Here is a 21,710-nt window from a genome sequence, read left to right as displayed (position 1 = left end):
ACGATAGGCCCCAATTAAAATGTACTGTATTACGAGCAGCTCGTGGCCTTTAAGTGAATTATATTGAGTTAAGGGTTATAACAGCAGGCTTTCTATGTCACCACTATGCCACTTATAGTTATGCTCTCTTGAACTATATCTTGAAAATTCATCGGCTCGTTTATTGCCGTCAAAACCGGTACGATAGGCCCTAATTAAAGTGTACTGTATTACGAGCAGCTCGTGGCCTTTAAGTGAATTATATTGAGTTAAGGGTTATTACAACAGGCTTCCTATGTCACCACTATGCCACTTATAGTTATGCTCTCTTGAACTATATCTTGAAAATTCATCGGCTCGTATATTGCCGTCAAAACCGGTACGATAGGCCCTAATTAAAGTGTACTGTATTATGAGCAGCTCGTGGCCTTTAAGTGAATTATATTGAGTTAAGGGTTATAACGGCAGGCTTCCTCACCACTATGCCACTTGTAGTTATGCTCTCTTGAACTATATCTTGAAAATTCATCGGCTCGTTTATTGCCGTCAAAACCGGTACGATAGGCCCTAATTAAAGTGTACTGTATTACGAGCAGCTCGTGACCTTGAAGTGAATTATATTGAGTTAAGGGTTATTACAACAGGCTTCCTATGTCACCACTATGCCACTTATAGTTATGCTCTCTTGAACTATATCTTGAAAATTCATCGGCTCGTTTATTGCCGTCAAAACCGGTACGATAGGCCCTAATTAAAGTGTACTGTATTACGAGCAGCTCGTGACCTTGAAGTGAATTATATTGAGTTAAGGGCCATAACGGCAAGCTTGCTATAAGCTATAATTATTATACGACTCACGTAACGCGAAGTAATTCTCCCATAGCATAGATATCAGCCCGATAAACTGTACCGTATTCTCCCAGCCTTTGCATGCTGGCACGTTCGTCTTATTGTCCCAGAAACGAGAGTCTATGTGCAATTCTATAAGCACAAAGTCCGTGTTTCCTTGAAACTGATACAGACATTTTCTCTGAACATTAATCGATCGTAAGCTCAGCTAATTTATTCTATTGTTGGAGGTTTAAATGGAAAGATACCGAAAAGTAGTTTAAAATATGAATTAATAATTCTTTAACAAGTATGCTGACAAACACGTTTTTAAGTAAATAACAACCTGACTAATAGACAATACTTTGTCACTATGATGACCCAAATTACTCTTACTGATTCACTGTTCCATGTATAACTGAACAAGCCGTGTAGTGCTTCAAAATCAAAGACCTTTTTTAATATATAAAAACTTAGATTTATATAGTTCCAAAATTAATCTTAAAACCAACTATTGAACAAGAACTCAACGCTGATTGAAACATAATACATAATAATACATGAAGATAAAATAGTAAGCAATGATTTTGGACCGAGTCAAAAAGGATCCCTTTAAAATATAACTAAGTTACTTTGACCCAAAATTCTGTACATATATTAATATTTATTATACTTTTAACGATACAAGTATTTTATTAAGCTTTATTCAGCTGAAATTGATTTTAAATTTTAAAATATTTATAATGTTTCAAATTGTTTGATTTATCCCTGACGATAGTATCTTGGATGTCGAAAGGCCTTGTGTAAGAAATTAAATATTATTGGAGAGTTCTATTTTTTTAGACATATAATTTTTTTCCCAATAAGAGGAGCTTCTTCTTCAATGAAATATCAACTATTGTTGGTTAAGATGGCAGTATAACTAGTTCTACCATAAACATTGGTTAAGATGTTTGTCTTGACCGAAGTTTTAAGTTGAATAAATAGAGGAATAAATTAATTGTCAAGACGAATGACGTTGGTTAAATTTTCCTGGCTGGCTTTAAAAAAACAGACTCAAAATTTAGTTTAGCTTGAGTTTTTTAAAGCCACTTAAAGTTCAGTAGTGATCGAGTGGATCATGTGGGGGAGATAGCTGTAGCAAGGTAATTATTTTGTTATAGAGAAGTGATATAAAAGCGTTTTTATTTTATTTTAAAACAGTTAGTAAAATAAAAAATCAGTCGGTACACCATCAGCTAAACCGTAAGAGGGTCTTAACGAGATTTTGTAAATATCCATCCTTCAGATCCCGGGCGTCGCATTTAGTAGTATGGGAGGGGAGGTCACTTTAATACTCATGCTAATCATGAAGTCCTAACTACAAATAATGAAAGTCACACACGATATGGTTTGTAGAGGTGGTAATAATTATTATCATTAGTTACGTACCTCAAACTACCAACAGATACAACATTCTACAAAGTTCACCATTGGTAAATACATAAAAATGTTGTGAAAAAACTGAAAATACCAATTTTTCTGTTGGTTGACATTTTGGTTAATTTTGACAGATGCTGGAGTCATATTTCAGCTAAAAATGGTTATTATTGGAAGGATAACAGCATTTCGGACGTTTTCCATCGTTATAGGTTATAAAAGGTATAACACAGCGTTTCGAGGATTGGAATCTATCCTCTTCGTCAGGTGGTGGAGGAAATATAATAAACAAAAATAACGAACAGAAAGAAGTAAAGAAGGAAAAGAAAAGGGTTCAAACATACCCCGAGCACACATCATATACCTCCGTTATGAATATTGAATAGAATACTGATTAAAGACTTTATGTATTAGTTTAGTCATATCCACTGATGAAAATACAATGTAACTATTTTATCAGGCAGTGTATATTTAGTTCGTAACTGAGAAATTCAACACGGAAGTGGATGTTAAATTCAAGTCTGTATCAGATGTAGATAAGATCTTTGCAGTTGCAGGTGAAGTTCGCCTTGAAGTACTCGCAAGCGAAGTAGTAATTCAGTGAACAGTCTTCAACGTTCCATTTGTACCCTTCACCCACGTGTTCCCTCATAGAGATACATTTCTCGCCGAAACTACCGCTGGGTTCTCCTGACTCCCAGTTAGTATAGGTCAGAGGAGCCCCGGTGGACATCCAAAAGTATTCATCCTCTCCTCCACTGGCCGTCCCTGACGTCCAGATAGGGCCCGGTTCAAAACCTGGAAAATGTACTCTTTTAACAAGACACAACTTGAGCTGCATTAGCACTCTCATTTTTATACTCGATTTACGCACCAAGAAAGGATTTTTTTTTTTTGAGTTCTGAAGGAAACAGGGATTTTCAAGGAAATCACCATTGTTCAGTGGTAAATGAAATGAGTAATCAATCAGTGATTTTTTGTACGATACTGAACAATGACAAATGTATGGAATATCGTATTTCTTAAAAATCCATCCATTGTCAAAAATAACTTTAGACAAAGAGTGAGCATTCGACAATAGAAAGATTTGAATGTTGTTCATAGTAAAAAGTTGGGTGAGCAAAATACATAAAAGCTGTCCCCACTAAATATATGGTCTTTATAAATGATAATAAGAGACATATTATATAAATTTTGACGCTTGTTGATGCTTAACAAAATTTTCTTTTACTTTTTATAAAGATTTCATAGATAAATGCGAGATTAAGATTGATGAACACAATGTACCAGTTCCGCTAAGATTGGGACCCGAATCTCTCACCTGCCAGGCGAAAATGTTACTATTAGATGTTAACACCACAGTTAGAAGTTAAAGCCACTGTTTTAATTAAGTATTTTGTACTTGTCTGGTTCTAAAACGTTTCTTTCAATAACCAATATAGCATTTAATCGTACGACCAAATGCCTGTTAAAATAAGTTTGGAACCTCAATAATTCTCACTTAATTAAAACTCAACTCTGTAACGAAATAACACTTATCTAACAACCTAACCATACTAACCTACCCTATCCTGTCTTGACGTGACCTAACTAACCTAACCTAAGCTAACCAAACCTAACCTAACCTAGCCTATCCTAACCTGACCAGACCTGAGCTAACCTAACATAACATAGCCTAACCGCTAAAGTAAAGGCTAGCCGCTTGTAGTTGTGCAAATATTTTGGACTACTGTATAAAATATATCAACATTTTAGAAAAATTTAAACAATTACAAACAAATGTTACACTAACAACGTGTTTTATATCTTTCGGGGAATTTAAGGTGATACACTCGGTTTTCAGTTCAAATGATTAGTTTTGAAACTTAAAAGAAAATATTTGTCATAACCATTTCAGATTCAATTTCTGAAGAAAAGAACGATATTTAAAAATGTTTTTATCATTGTAGGAGGATGCTAAGCATTTGAAGCAGCACTTAGAGGCATCTTATAATTAAGCCAGCATTTACAATGTTATGAACTTATTACAGTATGTGCATTAAAGGTGATTAAGGAGAAAGTCACATATTTTATATGTATAAAACTATCCTATTCTAACCTAATCTGACCTAACTTAACCTAACCTGACCTAACTTAACTTAACCTGACCTAATTTTAACCTAACCACTAAGGTAAAAGATTAGCCGCTTTGTGTAGCTGTGTAAATATTTTGAACTACTGCATAACATACAGCAAAATTTTAGGAAAATTTGAGCAATTACAAACAATTATTGCCCTAACAACGTATTTTATATCTTTCAGGGGTTTTAAGGTGATCATAATGATTGGTTTCGAACTTTCAAAGAAAGGTTTTGTCACTACTCTTTCAAATTGCATTTTTTAGAAGGGAACAGTATTTAAAAAGTGTTTAATCATTGTATGAGAAGAGATAAGAATTTGAAGCAGAAAGCATTTTATAATTATGCCAGCATTTACAGCGTAGAAAGTAAGGATATATAATTTTTTACAGTATGTGCATTAAATGTGATTGAGAAGGAAGGAATGTACTTTCGATTTATAAAATAATTTAGTCTTCAAAACAATTTAATTTTAAATTGAGTTTAATTCAAACATATAATTTTCTTATGTTGAAAGGAATAAAAAAACATCTCACTCTCTGAATAAGTACAACTCATGCAAATATTTAATAACATTCACACTTTTACTTCAGTATTTTTATTTGGATCTGATTAGAACTGGCTAAATTTTCTACTGTAAATGCTGCAATTTCTTGAATATCAATCACTAATGTTTTGCCTACCTTTTATATATTCAGGGAAGTTATCTTAAAGAGGTATAAATTGAAAAAATGAAACACATATTTGATAACAAACATTGATAACGACCATTGTGAGAAAGATATTAGTGTTATCTCAGTTACTATGTACTAACTAAACATACAAAACTAGTTTTACAACTCAATTTATCTTCAATATCCTTTGTTCTAATCAGTCTTACTCATTTTTTGTACAGTTTAAAAATATGTTTGGTATGTATGTTGTTTCAAGATATGTTATTTTTTACGTTCAAGATAAGTAAATGGCAGTAAAACTTTTCAGGAATGTGAAATAACAAAGCAAAGTACGAATAATTTAATAATTACTGACAAGTACGAGTAATACATAACTTCTGACTGACGTTAACTATATATTTTTTTTATAAAGAAGATCCCTGACGGAGCCGTGCTCCATACAGTATTATTAAAATCTCAAAAATAATAACTAATAACCGATTTCGTAAGGACTTACAAAAAACTAATAACGTTTTTAATTTATTAACTTACTAATATTAATTTTTGGTATGTCGTTCTTCAAGACATATTACAAATCGTTTTACTGCCATTACTTTTGGAATAACGTTGAGTCAAAGTGGAGAAAGTTTAAATGTAAAACACTAAACCACGTTTTCTCTATATTTTAGTTATCATAATCCACAATGACACACAAAATATTTTTCTTTCGCTCAAATTCAGGGTGAATGCTACTCAATCGGTAAAAAATTATTTCCGATGTTTTATAGGTGTATATTTAAATGTAGTAGACGTTTGAAGTGAGATGTTTGGCGTTTGAGAGAGGTCGCCTGGACTCGGCTCCGTCAGTGATCTTCTAAAAAAATTAAACTATAATACTGGTAATATTCTATTTAATGAGTTCGGTGGGATATTCACTATTGTGATCATACGGTATTATTTTTATTACGAAATAAAAGTCTCAGTTTTGTTACAATTTAGATTATCAATGTGTAAAATTGTAAAACGCATTTTTATCTAGATTATGACGCTTTTAGATTTTAAAACTAAAATTAGTACAATAATAAGTTAAATAATGAAAAAGATATAGCGTATTTATATTTGTAATGTTTTAGATATTTAAGGTTAAAGATGGTGTACTTTAAATTATTATGTTAATATTCACATCCTGTTTAACTGTATAAGATAGGTTATATAGTTTAAAGTAATACACATGAAATTTTATTTTAAAAATAACTGTCACACATGACATTTTTTTTCACTTTGCTCTGGAAGAAATATTTCAACTCTAGTACTGGGATTGAGCACTTTCTATAAGTTGCTAGTTTTTAGCTTACATTGTCGAAACTGATCATTTATTTAATTTTAAAGTTATGGAAATACTAACCGAGCGTTTCCAGACTTCTTTCTAGTTCGCCCTCCTCAATCTGGTTGTTGATCGTAGCCAGGCGCATCCCTCTGTAGCGGCAATACTGGGACGCTCTAAACCAGTTAGCCTAGGCCACAGAAGTAGAAATACACTTTCTTACCTATTGCCTAAACATATAACTAATCCATTTCTGGTCTTTGTACAGAGTTTGTGTTGTTACACTGTATAATAAGTACAAAGAGGCCAATGGAAAAAGCCTAGCTTCAAGTGAGAACAAGAAAATAATCTCATTAAATATATATCCTACGATATGATAATGTGAACCCTAATGCAACTTCCAGTAGACTGATATTTTTTAAGGCAGTCATACTGTAGTTGCGACATAGAGTCATGCAATCAGTGAAATTGTAAGTTATAATTAATATCAGCTGCAAATATCGCAGACAGTTATCGACCGAGCGTTGTTTATTATACTTTTATAGTAAATCCAGTCAAACTGTATTATTAATCCTTCTCTGTACCAAGGCAAAATAAATGAAAAACCAATCAACCTACGGAAAATTGAATTCCTTTTAATATACATTTCATTTCTAACATGGCTCAAATACCAAATTTATAAATATAGAGTACTATATTTTTACAGTAGGTTATATGCACGAGAAAATGCCACAAAAGTATCTAATAGATATATACCGCAATATTTGATATATTATGTTCTTATATTCCATGATCAACGGATTGTTACTGTTATTTTGGGTCTCGCTATCTAAAATATTGATCAAATTAATTTATAAAAAAAACAATACACAATTATTTCAAAAATGTAATTTTACTTAAGTAACTTATATGTTTTGATATTGAAATACTTTAAAAATTTTAGTGATTTTTTATTTATAAACAATATATAATTCGTAACTTGCCAGGTATTTTTCTGTAAATCCGATTTCATGAGGACATACATTTTTTATATTTCTATATGGAATGACGAAATAAATAAAAAAATTTATTCAATTGAAAACTGACAGCACCACCTAATGTGAAAGTGATCAAGATTTATCTTTTCACATGTCAAAGGTAGGAGATTTATTAAAAGGCAAACAAAACTTTATACAAGCACGGATTAGAAATGCATCCTTCACCTATGTCTATCTGTATGTAAATGTCTGTATGTCTATCTGTAAGGGCTTTTTAGACTATTATTTTAGAAATTAGTATTTATTACATTTGTAATTTGGAACCTTTATTATGTTTAAAATCTCAAATCAAGAGAAAACAGAATATTAGGAAGAATTAATCGAATCATGAAATAAATCAAATAATAATCCGTCAAAATAAATCGAATTTCCAAATGGCGAACGATTGAAGTTTTTAAATCTTAATAACATAAAACTAAGGAGATTATATATAAGTTGAATAAGAAAAGTTTTAAATTTAATTTAAAAATATTTCGACACTTCAAACCGAAAACTTATTCAGGAAAATAATTATATGTAATATTTTAACTCTTGTAATACGTGTAAGCAAAATTTTCATTGCTTACGTGTTTACTACATAATTAAACGTGTATTACAACAGTTAAAAGATGAAATCTGCATTATGAACTAACCATTTTTTTTATTTTGGTATCAAAATTTGTATACATATATCTAAATAACTTTTATACTTCTTTTGAAATTGTATAATATAACAATAATTGTGGCACATTTTTAATGTTTAAATTTTGCTCGTTTATGAAATAAAAAAAGATATATAAAACTAAAAACGCAAGACTATGTAGCACTGGTATATAGCATATCTTGAAGATCGTATGGACTAGTGTATATGTTCATATCAACATGTATATTCCTGCTATATCAGCTTATTCCATAACCAACGGATTATTAATGTTGGTTTGTTGGGTCACGCTATCTAAAACATTGATCAAAGTAGTGTATTATAAAAAAAATTGGTGGTCTTTCAAGTAGACATGAATTTAGATAAAAACACTCAAGCAGAACTGTTTAAAAAGACAGGAAATTTTGAAATTTTGTTCTACAATTAAAGAATAATGGTATTGCGTGCAAGTTCAAAATTGAAATAATAAACCCTACATTTAAAACTAAATGTAAAGATCTGGTAATACTGTAACTATAATTTAAAGTTTGTGAATATAATTATGGAGACATTTAATATAAAAACCTCTGCATATGTATGTATAGTGGACACAGTACTACTAAACTAAATGTAAAGATCTGGTAATACTGGTAACTATAATTTAAAGTTGTGAATATAATTATGGAGACATTTAATATAAAAACCTCTGCATATGTATGTATAGTGGACACAGTACTACTAAACTAAATGTAAAGATCTGGTAATACTGTAACTATAATTTAAAGTTTGTGAATATAATTATGGAGACATTTAATATAAAAAACCTCTGCATATGTATGTATAGTGGACACAGTACTACTAAACTAAATGTAAATATCTGTAATACTGTAACTATAATTTAAAGTTTGTGAATATAAATATGGAGACATGTAATATAAAAACCTTGCATATGTATGTACAGTGGACACAGTACTACTAAACTAAATGTAAAGATCTGGTAATACTGTAACTATAATTTAAAGTTTGTGAATATAATTATGGAGACATTTAATATAAAAACCTCTGCATATGTATGTATAGTGGACACAGTACTACTAAACTAAATGTAAAGATCTGGTAATACTGTAACTATAATTTAAAGTTTGGTGAATATAATTATGGAGACATTTAATATAAAAAACCTCTGCATATGTATGTATAGTGGACACAGTACTACTAAACTAAATGTAAAGATCTGGTAATACTGTAACTATAATTTAAAGTTTGTGAATATAATTATGGAGACATTTAATATAAAAACCTCTGCATATGTATGTATAGTGGACACAGTTACTAGTAAAACTAAATGTAAAGATCTGGTAATACTGTAACTATAATATTAAAGTTTGTGAATATAATTATGGAGACATTTAATATAAAAACCTCTGCATATGTATGTAAAGTGGACACAGTACTACTAAACTAAATGTAAAGATCTGGTAATACTGTAACTATAATTTAAAGTTTGTGAATATAATTATGGAGACATTTAATATAAAAACCTCTGCATATGTATGTATAGTGGACACAGTACTAGTAAACTAAATGTAAAGATCTGGTAATACTGTAACTATAATTTAAAGTTTGTGAATATAATTATGGAGACATTTAATATAAAAAACCTCTGCATATGTATGTATAGTGGACACAGTACTACTAAACTAAATGTAAAGATCTGGTAATACTGTAACTATAATTTTAAAGTTTGTGAATATAATTATGGAGACATTTAATATAAAAACCTCTGCATATGTATGTATAGTGGACACAGTACTACTAAACTAAATGTAAAGATCTGGTAATACTGTAACTATAATTTAAAGTTGTGAATATAATTATGGAGACATTTAATATAAAAACCTCTGCATATGTATGTATAGTGGACACAGTACTAGTAAACTAAATGTAAAGATCTGGTAATACTGTAACTATAATTTAAAGTTTGTGAATATAATTATGGAGACATTTAATATAAAAACCTCTGCATATGTATGTATATAGTGGACACAGTACTACTAAACTAAATGTAAAAATCTGGTAATACTGTAACTATAATTTAAAGTTTGTGAATATAAATATGGAGACATGTAATATAAAAAACCTCTGCATATGTATGTACAGTGGACACAGTACTACTAAACTAAATGTAAAGATCTGGTAATACTGTAACTATAATTTAAAGTTTGTGAATATAATTATGGAGACATTTAATATAAAAAAAAACCTCTGCATATGTATGTATAGTGGACACAGTACTAGTAAACTAAATGTAAAGATCTGGTAATAACTGTAACTATAATTTAAAGTTTTTGTGAATATAATTATGGAGACATTTAATATAAAAACCTCTGCCTATATATGTATAGTGGACACAGTACTACTAAAACTAAATGTAAAGATCTGGTAAATACTGTAACTATAATTTAAAGTTTGTGAATATAATTATGGAGACATTTAATATAAAAACCTCTGCATATGTATGTATAGTGGACACAGTACTACTAAACTAAATGTAAAGATCTGGTAATACTGTAAACTATAATTTAAAGTTTGTGAATATAATTATGGAGACATTTAATATAAAAACCTCTGCATATGTATGTATAGTGGACACAGTACTACTAAAACTAAATGTAAAGATCTGGTAATACTGTAACTATAATTTAAAAGTTTGTGAATATAATTATGGAGACATTTAATAAAAAAACCTCTGCCTATGTATGTATAGTGGACACAGTACTACTAAACTAAATGTAAAGATCTGGTAATACTGTAACTATAATTTAAAGTTTGTGAATAATAATTATGGAGACATTTAATATAAAAAACCTCTGCATATGTATGTATAGTGGACACAGTACTACTAAACTAAATGTAAAGATCTGGTAATACTGTAACAATAATTTAAAGTTTGTGAATATAATTATGGAGACATTTAATATAAAAAACCTCTGCATATGTATGTATAGTGGACACAGTACTACTAAACTAAATGTAAAGATCTGGTAATACTGTAACTATAATTTAAAGTTTGTGAATATAATTATGGAGACATTTAATATAAAAACCTCTGCATATGTATGTATAGTGGACACAGTACTACTAAACTAAATGTAAAGATCTGGTAATACTGTAACTATAATTTAAAGTTTGTGAATATAATTATGGAGACATTTAATATTAAAAACCTCTGCCTATGTACGTATAGTGGACACAGTACTACTAAACTAAATGTAAAGATCTGGTAATACTGTAACTATAATTTAAAGTTTGTGAATATAATTATGGAGACATTTAATATAAAAACCTCTGCATATGTATGTATAGTGGACACAGTACTAGTAAACTAAATGTAAAGATCTGGTAATACTGTAACTATAATTTAAAGTTTTGTGAATACAAATATGGAGACATTTAAATATAAAAACCTCTGCATATGTATGTATAGTGGACACAGTACTAGTAAACTAAATGTAAAGATCTGGTAATACTGTAACTATAATTTAAAGTTTGTGTGAATATAATTATGGAGACATTTTAATATAAAAACCTCTGCATATGTATGTATAGTGGACACAAGTACTACTAAACTAAATGTAAAGATCTGGTAATACTGTAACTATAATTTAAAGTTTGTGAATATAATTATGGAGACATTTAATATAAAAACCTCTGCATATGTATGTATAGTGGACACAGTACTACTAAACTAAATGTAAAGATCTGGTAATACTGTAACTATAATTTAAAGTTTGTGAATATAATTATGGAGACATTTTAAATATAAAAACCTCTGCATATGTATGTATAGTGGACACAGTACTACTAAACTAAATGTAAAGATCTGGTAATACTGTAACTATAATTTAAAGTTTGTGAATATAATTATGGAGACATTTAATATAAAAACCTCTGCATATGTATGTATAGTGGACACAGTACTACTAAACTAAAATGTAAAAGATCTGGTAATACTGTAACTATAATTTTAAAGTTTGTGAATATAATTATGGAGACATTTAATATAAAAACCCTCTGCATAATGTATGTATAGTGGACACAGTACTACTAAACTAAATGTAAAGATCTGGTAATACTGTAACTATAATTTAAAGTTTGTGAATATAAATATGGAGACATGTAATATAAAAACCTCTGCATATGTATGTAACAGTGGACACAGTACTACTAAACTAAATGTAAAGATCTGGTAATACTGTAACTATAATTTAAAGTTTGTGAATATAAATATGGAGACATGTAATATAAAAACCTCTGCATATGTATGTACAGTGGGACACAGTACTACTAAAACTAAATGTAAAGATCTGGTAATACTGTAACTATAATTTAAAGTTTGTGAATATAAATATGGAGACATGTAATATAAAAACCTCTGCATATGTATGTATAGTGGACACAGTACTACTAAACTAAATGTAAAGATCTGGTAATACTGTAACTATAATTTAAAGTTTGTGAATATAAATATGGAGACATGTAATATAAAAACCTCTGCATATGTATGTACAGTGGACACAGTACTACTAAAACTAAATGTAAAGATCTGGTAATACTGTAACTATAATTAAAGTTTGTGAATATAATTATGGAGACATTTAATATAAAAACCTCTGCATATGTAATGTACAGTGGACACAGTACTACTAAACTAAATGTAAAGATCTGGTAATACTGTAACTATAATTTAAAGTTTGTGAATATAATTATGGAGACATTTAATATAAAAACCTCTGCATATGTATGTATAGTGGACACAGTACTAGTAAACTCCAACTATAAATAGTAATCAGTATAATTTGGCTTACCTTGAAAAAAATTGACAGAGCGTAGCTTTTCCTATTATTTCCAAGAACAACACTTGTCGGATTATTTGTATGAATACAGGACACGCGGTGAAGGAAGAATTCAACTTGAACAGAAAATTGAATATAAGAAATTATGATAGTGGGTCGTAGATAATATATCAGTGAAGGTATTATTACCTTATATAATTGTATACAATTTTACCGTAAGTAAGTTGGCATATGTACAGCTTTAGTATATCTGTAAATCATTATAATGGTTGTGATCAGATAATAAATGTTACTTCACCGTCCTTACAGATCGTACTGCACTCAATTGAGCTCGTAATGAGACAATGAGAATACCTCTCATCTAGATTATACTATATTTTGTATTGTGGATGTTTCTAATGTCGAAAAGGTGTAAAGACTTTATTTAAACTTCTTCAACGGCGACTTTTTTATCTTTTGAGACAAACGTGACTCCAGATTCCAGGAATGAAGTCTCTAATAATGTTAGATTCCAGATGCTGCACTAAGAGGAAGGTGAACTGGAGCTAAACTTAGTATCTAACATCTTCACCAGCTTAAATAAATTGAAATCAATAAATATAGCGACGAAAAATATTATACTGAAAAACTGAAACGAACAAATATGCAAACACCAAAATAACTGATATTGCACAAATAAAATATCAACAAACAATGTTTTGGTTCGGTTTTTCACAGAAAACGAAAATTTATTTAATTATTATTACTAATTTTTAAAAATATCAAAACTTACTATTTTCAAAAACTTACTTGAAACAAAAAAAAAAAATATACCGATGTTTGACTGAGTTTTATTGCGTGTACCCATCACTCGAGGGGCAATACAAATTTAATCTCTGTCTGTCTGTCTGTCTGTCCAAACCATTTCTCGAAAACGAACTTATCAATCGACTTGAAATGCACATGAGGCTGCATTTCTACATAGGTAACACTGAATTATATGATCACATATTACAACTTATGTGATCGTAAATAGCTTGTCTACAAATTTATGTATTCTGCTACTTTCTCGATGTCATTATAGTTACTCTTAGATTCAATATAAAATTATTAGTTAACGCTCTGGAAAAATCCCATGGAGAGCGACATGGACAATCATCGAACTCAGTGCTTCTCATATAAAAATGAAGCTTCATGTAAACTCCCAGCTCTGTAGGTCATTACGTTTTTTAGATATAGTGCAGACAGGCAGACACAAATGACATTCTTCAACCAGTGATAGCTTGGAAAACTCAGCCAATAGTTTGGAATTGGATTTTCCAGTATTACAAAAAGTGTAAACTTGATTAGATCTGATAACATAAAATATAATTGAAAATTATAAGCCCATTAGAACTTCAGTAAGAATACTAATTACTTTTTCAAAACAATCATAAAAGAGGCTGATTTGCTCCCGAGCAAACCTTGTTCAACAAGAACTAGAGAGTCAGTTACAGAAGAGGATGGAGGGATTTTGGAAGAAACAGTCCCAAAAAAGGACATTGAGGAAATTAGTAGCTATTAATAGCTGTCGTACACAATATACACGGTGACGTAACTAGCTTCGCTGAGGACGTATGCAAACCATACTCTCACTTAACTCTCGAGATATGCTGTGGACAGATAAACAGACTATTATACAAAAAGGAAATTTACACATAAACGATGCATTACCATTCTTGTTCCTACAAGATCTTGAATGATGTTTGATGATGACATGATAGACTTACTGTTTTGTACATTAAATTGATTTTTATATAAGTGTTTAAATAATAAAAGTCTACACACCACGAAATTATAAAATTATCTATGTAGGTTACATGTTTTGAATCTCTAATGGGCGTATTGAGTTTGTATACATTTTTTCTTTTGATACATTCTCTTTGTAATCCTCGTTTCATATAAAAACCATGTAAAAATATTTACTAACGCACCCATCCCAAATCACATTGAGTGACATACACCATAAACTAACTCAGTGTTCCTCGCATACAAATAAAGCCTCATGCTCAATTTACATTTTGTAGGTGAGTTCGTTTTCGATGTATCGTAAGGAAATACAGACAGAAAGACATACAGACAGAAATGAAATGGCTCCAACCACAAGAGTTGACAAGTTTTGCTGAAGCTCAGCCAACAAATCAATCAAGACTAACCTAGTACTTCTATAGAGTTAACACTTAATCGATCTATACCTCCATTATGTGACGATCCTCCTCCTGTGCAAAGGGCAATCACACCGAACAGGAAAACACCTACACAAACATGAATGAAAGGACGATGAGTGATTAATAATAAGTAAATACAAAAGTAAATCCCGCAACGTTTAAAAACGTAATTTACATACAGTTAACTAACAAAGCGTAATGGTTTAGAATACTACCTATTTAATTATATGGTTATTTGTTCTAAAAGTAGTTCAACTAGCTCGCTTACCTTCCAGAATCCATAGAGTGGACTTTAGTGGTTCGAGGAAAGTGGTCAGAGGACTTTAGTGATAATTTATACTTACAGAATGTAACTATCCCGTCGTAATTAATTATAGTTTTTCCTTGACAAAGTAACGTTGAAAATCACGTTTACGATTTAGACCTATATTTAGTAGTGAGACTTTTACTGTTTGCGCTGAATTTGGAAGATTACTGGGCGCTTAATTAATAAAATCCAGACGCAAGTGGACCTTTATGGATACTAGGTATGGTTGTAAAACCACTGCACAGTGTCGGGACGTTGAGGGAGCTGGGCTGCCAGCTTTTTGATAATATTCCTCTGACCACTAAAGTCCACTCTATGGAGTTTGGAAGGTAAGCGAGCTGGTTGAACTGTAAGAGCTAGAAAACGGAAGGTCTTAATAACCGGAACTCATAAAAAAAGTATATACTTCCAGAGGCGAGGTCACCTTCCAGGATTGGCAGAAGGTACTATCAGAACACGAACATTGTATCTTAGTACCGACACTACCACCGACCAACACAATAAAAGTGGCAGACGCCTCAGTTGTTTGGAAATTATCCACATATTTTTAAAGGTGACAGCTTTTTGCCTTTGATATTCATATCGTATGATTAGTACTCACAACAATTATAAAACCAAAATTAAGATTTTAATCGAAGAACCTGCTCAAATTTGTTTTCTAAAACTAAGCTTTTTGTCTTGCAGAGAAAACTCAGTCTTAAAATGTTATTTTCCTGTTATTATTTTAGTTACAATTTATCAACTTTTATCTGGGTAACATGTGTTTTAAAATCTGCAAGTATTTTATAAACTTTTATAAAATATTTGGATGGTAATGTGGTCTTACTTGTCAACATTACTTGTGGTAAACGTGACCCTGAATTTTGATGACCTGTGAATTTATAAAAAATCTAAGAGTACCTGCGATCGAAGAATCCAGGGGATTGAAGGTATGTATTAGTACATGTTTTATTACGCACTAACAGTTATCGGTTGTTTATGAAATTTTCTGATAATTCGCTGTTACATCGTAAGGTTACCCTTCATAAATGACACACCAAACACTGCTTTGATAGGTGGTGGTCACTTAAAGATATTTCAATCTCGTGATCCATTGTGAAATAATTGGACTTTAAGTTTAAAGAGCTGTCTATTTGGTATCTGAAGACAAAGAGTTATCATAACTAGTTTTATAATAACTAATAAAATTTCTCCGCGACGATCCATAATATTTGATAGAATTATTTAAGTAACAATTGAAATATTTAAGGCCAGTTTGGAAGAATAGTAAAGTCGGTCTGAAGTCATTATAATGAAAGCGTTTATGAAAGAATATGAATGAGTTCTATGATGATTTACAATTGGGAATAGGCAAATACGAGGTTTCGAGTAATATCCCTATGTTTATAGAGGATCAGAGGTTAAGCACAGTTGTGATGGCTCTTCTCTCAGTGTGCGCGGGTATGAGCACTTCCTGGCTCGAATGAGTTATACTGTATTTCCTTCGCCGAGATTGTATTGCTGCCCTGAAAAAATGCATGTATATAGATAAGTTTAATAAGCCTACTTCTATTAAAGAGCGACACTTCCGAAGATGGAGAGAAAAATCTAGCTTTCGAATTTGCCTTAGTTTCCAATTGCTCAACATTGGTGCTACTAAATCTCTCGGTTCTCTACATACTGTGCGGACACAAGCAGACTCGTCTACATAGCAAGACATTTTAGAACCATTCCGATGTAGCTAATAATATGTAAGGTGTTTTTAATTCCCTAAAATAAAATGCATTCTTATGCTTGGTCACCCACCTTTGCTACAGTACACTGTACGCCTTTTTTTAAATCTCTGTTCCCAATATCATCATATTTTCTTGGTTCAATCTAAGAATGATTATCTAAACTTTCAAATACCTAATCAGTATTATATATTCAGTGCAAAACGGCCCACTGCCCCCTCGGATGGTTTTCTACCATGCAATTTTCACTTTCTATCTACTGCTTTGTAGTATCTACTGCTTTGGGATTCCATTTGTAGTGGCCACGCGAACTACGCTCGTTTATTTCCTCAAATCCACACAGAGCGAATGGTTCGCTGAGACGTATTGTTTCGAAGTTCCTCCGTGTTTATGCCTTCAACTTTTGTAAATATTCTGTCCCAAAATTTGAAATGAAATTAATTTGGAGTGTACAAAATAATAAACTGAACTGTGGAATTCGTCACTGCTTCTATACAGGGTGTTCATTTGAAAACTTAAAATTCGTATTAAAAGAAATATAGCCCAAGTATCAAATTCTGTAAACGGGAGTGTATTAATATACACAAATTAAGAACAAAACAATACCTCCCCACCTGATGAAGAGGGTAGACTCCAATTCTCGAAACGTTGTGTTATACCTTTTATAACCTATAACGATGGCAAATGTCCGAAATTCTCTTATCCATTCAAACCCTTCTAACGTCAATAACAAACTTTAAACAAAGTATAGAATTCTGATACAAATATTTTATATCAAGCAGTATTTCGGAATAATATATGGGAAAAATTTTGTGTAAAACTCTCTACTAGTAATAGTGTAGCTGAACATCAAACAAAAAACACCCAAACATTAAAATATCCAAATTTTGAAATATCGTTCTACACAAATTTTGCTATTTATAATGTTAATAGTGTTACAATTCATATTTAGTTTTAAATCATATATTGGTACTTAGTTAGATGCAGAATGTTTGGAAAATTATGAGCAACATAATTTTTAAGATATTTAAATTAACACTCGTTTATGCAACATTTTTTACTTATGTCATTATTACGATTTATTCTAAAACATTCAGCATATAAAAATATAAAAATACCTGAGGGATGCCTGACACACCCCATTGCCAGTCCATGAAACATAACCGTAAGTATCGCTGTCCTCAGCATTGCAATCTGTGTTACTAATGTTCCAAACAATAGCACTCAACATCGATAGCTTATCACAACTCATTATCAGGACAAGACAATTGGATCCAACGTGATTCACCAAATTGAAATTATAGAAATACACTCAATTGAAACGTAATTAATTATTGCTTATCTGTCACTATAATTTTACTGTCACGAGCGAACGTATAATTATAGGAAGTCTTCCTTCAGGCATTGTTTCTGAAATATTTGATTACAAAGCAATTGCTTATTAGCTATTCATTCCTAGACTCTCATATTATGAAATAAAAAAATAAAGATAAATAATAATAGATAAATAAAAAAAAAATAAAGTTCAGATCACTCCATCTAAGTGAGCATTTTTATAACATTGTAAAATGGTTCAATTATTTCAGTTTGGAAATTACAAGATCTTCTGCTATAAGCAACGTCAATACTTACGATCACGGGTATCTCTGCTAAGGCCTTAAAACTTGACGGATTCAAATTAGTCAATTTTATCTCATTAAACAGTATATATACGAAATTTATAAATGATTTTTTTAAATACCTCTTTTTGGAATTTCAGTCAACCTGTAGAATGATAGCTGATCTAGTATACAAATTTATCGCATCTTGATGCATACAAGTATAATAAAAATATGTTCCTCATTGTAAAAGTATCTAAAGATATTTCATAAATGTTGTTTACTGTTGCGGTATACTAAGTAATTCATAGCAGACAATATTCTCGTGCTAATTTAGAAAGAAAATATGCCCAAATATGAATGGGCTACTTTAAAGGAAAACACTGTCTTTACACTGTATATATGAATGATTTCGATTTTCAAATATATGAAAATGTAAATTTAAACAGTTCATGAATAAACCAATAAATACGATAGGGGGGGGACTGTGTACAGATATTCCTTGCTAATACACTGAGCAGAGAACCGCACTCCATCGGATTGAAATAATATTCCTACTGCGGCCCATATATCACTGGCGGACCGACGGACGGGATGACGTATCGCAGGAAATCCTAAAGTAATTGGGCCTCCAAGGGCCTCGGCGATTCAGCTCCCCTTAGACTTGTCGTGCTGAGGGATGTTTGCTGATGACCGGCAGCGAGGGAACGGCCGCAGAGTTAATGGGAATGTTATATTTGTTGTCTTCAATACACTCGTATTGATGTGCGATATTCCGTGTTCATGATCAATTTCATTCACTAGGAATCCCTTAACGGAATTGTTTCACAATCTTCCGAGCAAATGAAAGTCTACACAAATAAGGAAGAGCTCAGAAGTAACTAATATATTATTAGATCAATTTCATTCACTAGGAATCCCTTAACGGAATTGTTTCACAATCTTCCGAGCAAATAAAAGTCTACACAAATAAGGAAGGGCTCATAGGTAAATAATATTTTTTAATCTACGCAAAAGGTTCAAAGCTGGTAGTGAATAAATGAAAATTAATTTACTCATTGTAATTACTTATAACCGTATTAAACATCAACTTTTACAGTAAGAATGTAAACATATTTATTTTAATAATTGTATCTTAGTTTTTCATTGATTTATAATATTTCGTGCTTAGAATTCATATTATTAAATGTACAATTTGACGGAATCCGTTTTACTAAGGAAAATCCACCAGAGTAGAGTTCAAAGACTCAAGCACTATGTATTACTAAAAATAGTCACAAATCAAAACATTCAAGAAATAATAAAAAATACAATTCATTCCACCCATATTCAAAATATCAAGTCCGCATAGTTACTGTAATACCGATTACTAGGTGTCTTTAACAATCACACAAGAGAGCGACTTAATAAAAACGGATTAAAATAATATTTATTCCTATAATTTTGCCAAACATTTGCAATTTTTAGTGATAGAATAATTCCGTAAGCATTCAAACTCAGTAAATCAGTCAATCTTGTATCACCGAACGATAGCAAATGTCCGGCAACAATCTTGCTTCCTAACACATGTTTTCAATCGTCAGAAACATACTAAAAAATAATATTTTTATCGTAATATTGTAAATGACTTCTTTTAACTTATATAGTATATTTAATTGGTAGACTACCATATAGTACGCAATACATTCGCAAGGCTGTCGTTTTTGAGCGACACTTAGTATATAGTTATAAAAAACATAATCATATTTTGTTGAAATTATATTGGCAGCAGTTAAAGAGGAGGTACAGAAATTTTAGCGCCTAAAACTAACCGAATTACCTATCGATGATCGCCCAATCAACCGGTAACGTACGAGTATATCGGTATCCTGCACATATAGTATGCTGCACACGTACATCCTCCTCTAAGGGAATAGCTCTACCTCCTTAATTACATCCTCCTCCCAGTATTCCCAACTCGCTGCTCCTCTAATTGGTCGATGATCAGCAAAAAAAGGCTGAACTCCACTGCGTTATTGAGAGAAACACGGCATGATTCACCAAGCGCATATCAAATATAAAACTAACCCATTAACACTGCAAAATACTATTTATTCAACACATTAATAAACATTTCAAAAAAATTAATATCCTAAAAATACAGCTCTTTAAACACAAGACTAAGGATCAGGAGATTGGAATATCTTTCAGTGACCACCACCTTCCTCAGGAGTGTGATATATATTGTCATTTGGTCCGATAACGGATGTTTTAGACAGGAAATACACTAGATTTCATAAAGAGATTTATTACATTGGAGAGTGCTGGATTAAAACTTTAAATCTTTATATATAATTCCATCCATTCCGGAGGCCATATTATTAATCAATATTTCACTTATTCATGCTTTGGGATTGAAATATTAAATTTTCTATGACGTCATCCTACATTTGTCTCCTCCATAACACAGTCATGATATAACACAGCCATTCCACTTCCGGACCGATTGGCAAAGCCATTTGGAGCATCGTTAGCAGATAAGCGCAATGCATTAATAATCTGTTGATCATTATTTCTATTCTTTTCTCTACCCAAGAGCAAATCAACACCTTTCCATACCTGTTTGGACACTTTCTGGATGGTTTAAATCAATATTTGTAAAGCGCATTTCTTCTTGATTTGACCTCTCTATTTCTAAATTTTGTGTGGTTCGATCTATTAACAAAGTTACTGGGATCTGTTTTCCAAATTCTAAATATTCTATATTCTTTTATTATTACTACCTAAATTCACCATTAAATTAGTCTCACATCTTTTATACGCACCTTTAACCTAATTTTAAATATATTTCCATTCATTTTCAGTATGTGTTTTATCCTGTCCAAATCCTACCAATCAATTTCCTCCAGCTCCAGTCTCAACTTAGACCCATTTAACAGAACTATTCCACAATTATTTTATAGGCTTACATGTTGGAAAATTTCATATCGCAAAACATAACCCAAGTGCACACCAATAGGATAACGATCTGATATTTTTGTTCTGATCACCCCTCTTAAAAATTTCAATACAGGATTTTGTAATATTATCATCATT

At 31.1% G+C, this 21,710-nt stretch overlaps 1 protein-coding gene across 2 annotated transcripts; it reads right to left on the bottom strand.

Annotated features, from left to right (window-relative positions):
- Window positions 1-2,614: 2,614 nt before the first annotated feature.
- On the bottom strand, window positions 2,615-18,299 carry LOC124364760 (collectin-10-like). Of its 2 annotated transcripts, XM_046820480.1 has the most exons (5): window positions 18,156-18,299; window positions 15,046-15,105; window positions 12,845-12,948; window positions 6,402-6,510; window positions 2,615-3,024 (listed from the first exon to the last, which is right to left on the bottom strand). In XM_046820480.1, the coding sequence occupies exons 1-5, from the start codon at window positions 18,223-18,225 to the stop codon at window positions 2,753-2,755; spliced, it is 615 nt and encodes a 204-aa protein (XP_046676436.1). In that variant the 5' UTR covers window positions 18,226-18,299; the 3' UTR covers window positions 2,615-2,752. The 2 variants fall into 2 exon arrangements, with proteins under 2 accessions (XP_046676436.1, XP_046676437.1); XM_046820481.1 differs by lacking the exon at window positions 15,046-15,105 and having other exon boundaries at window positions 18,156-18,294.
- Between the last annotated feature and the right edge of the window lie 3,411 nt (window positions 18,300-21,710).

Source organism: Homalodisca vitripennis, chromosome 6, assembly GCF_021130785.1.
Source record: "Homalodisca vitripennis isolate AUS2020 chromosome 6, UT_GWSS_2.1, whole genome shotgun sequence".
Classification (NCBI taxonomy): Eukaryota; Metazoa; Arthropoda; class Insecta; order Hemiptera; family Cicadellidae; genus Homalodisca; species Homalodisca vitripennis.
The sequence above is the reverse complement of the archived record's forward strand: the minus strand, read 5'-3'. Positions and strand labels throughout refer to the sequence as shown.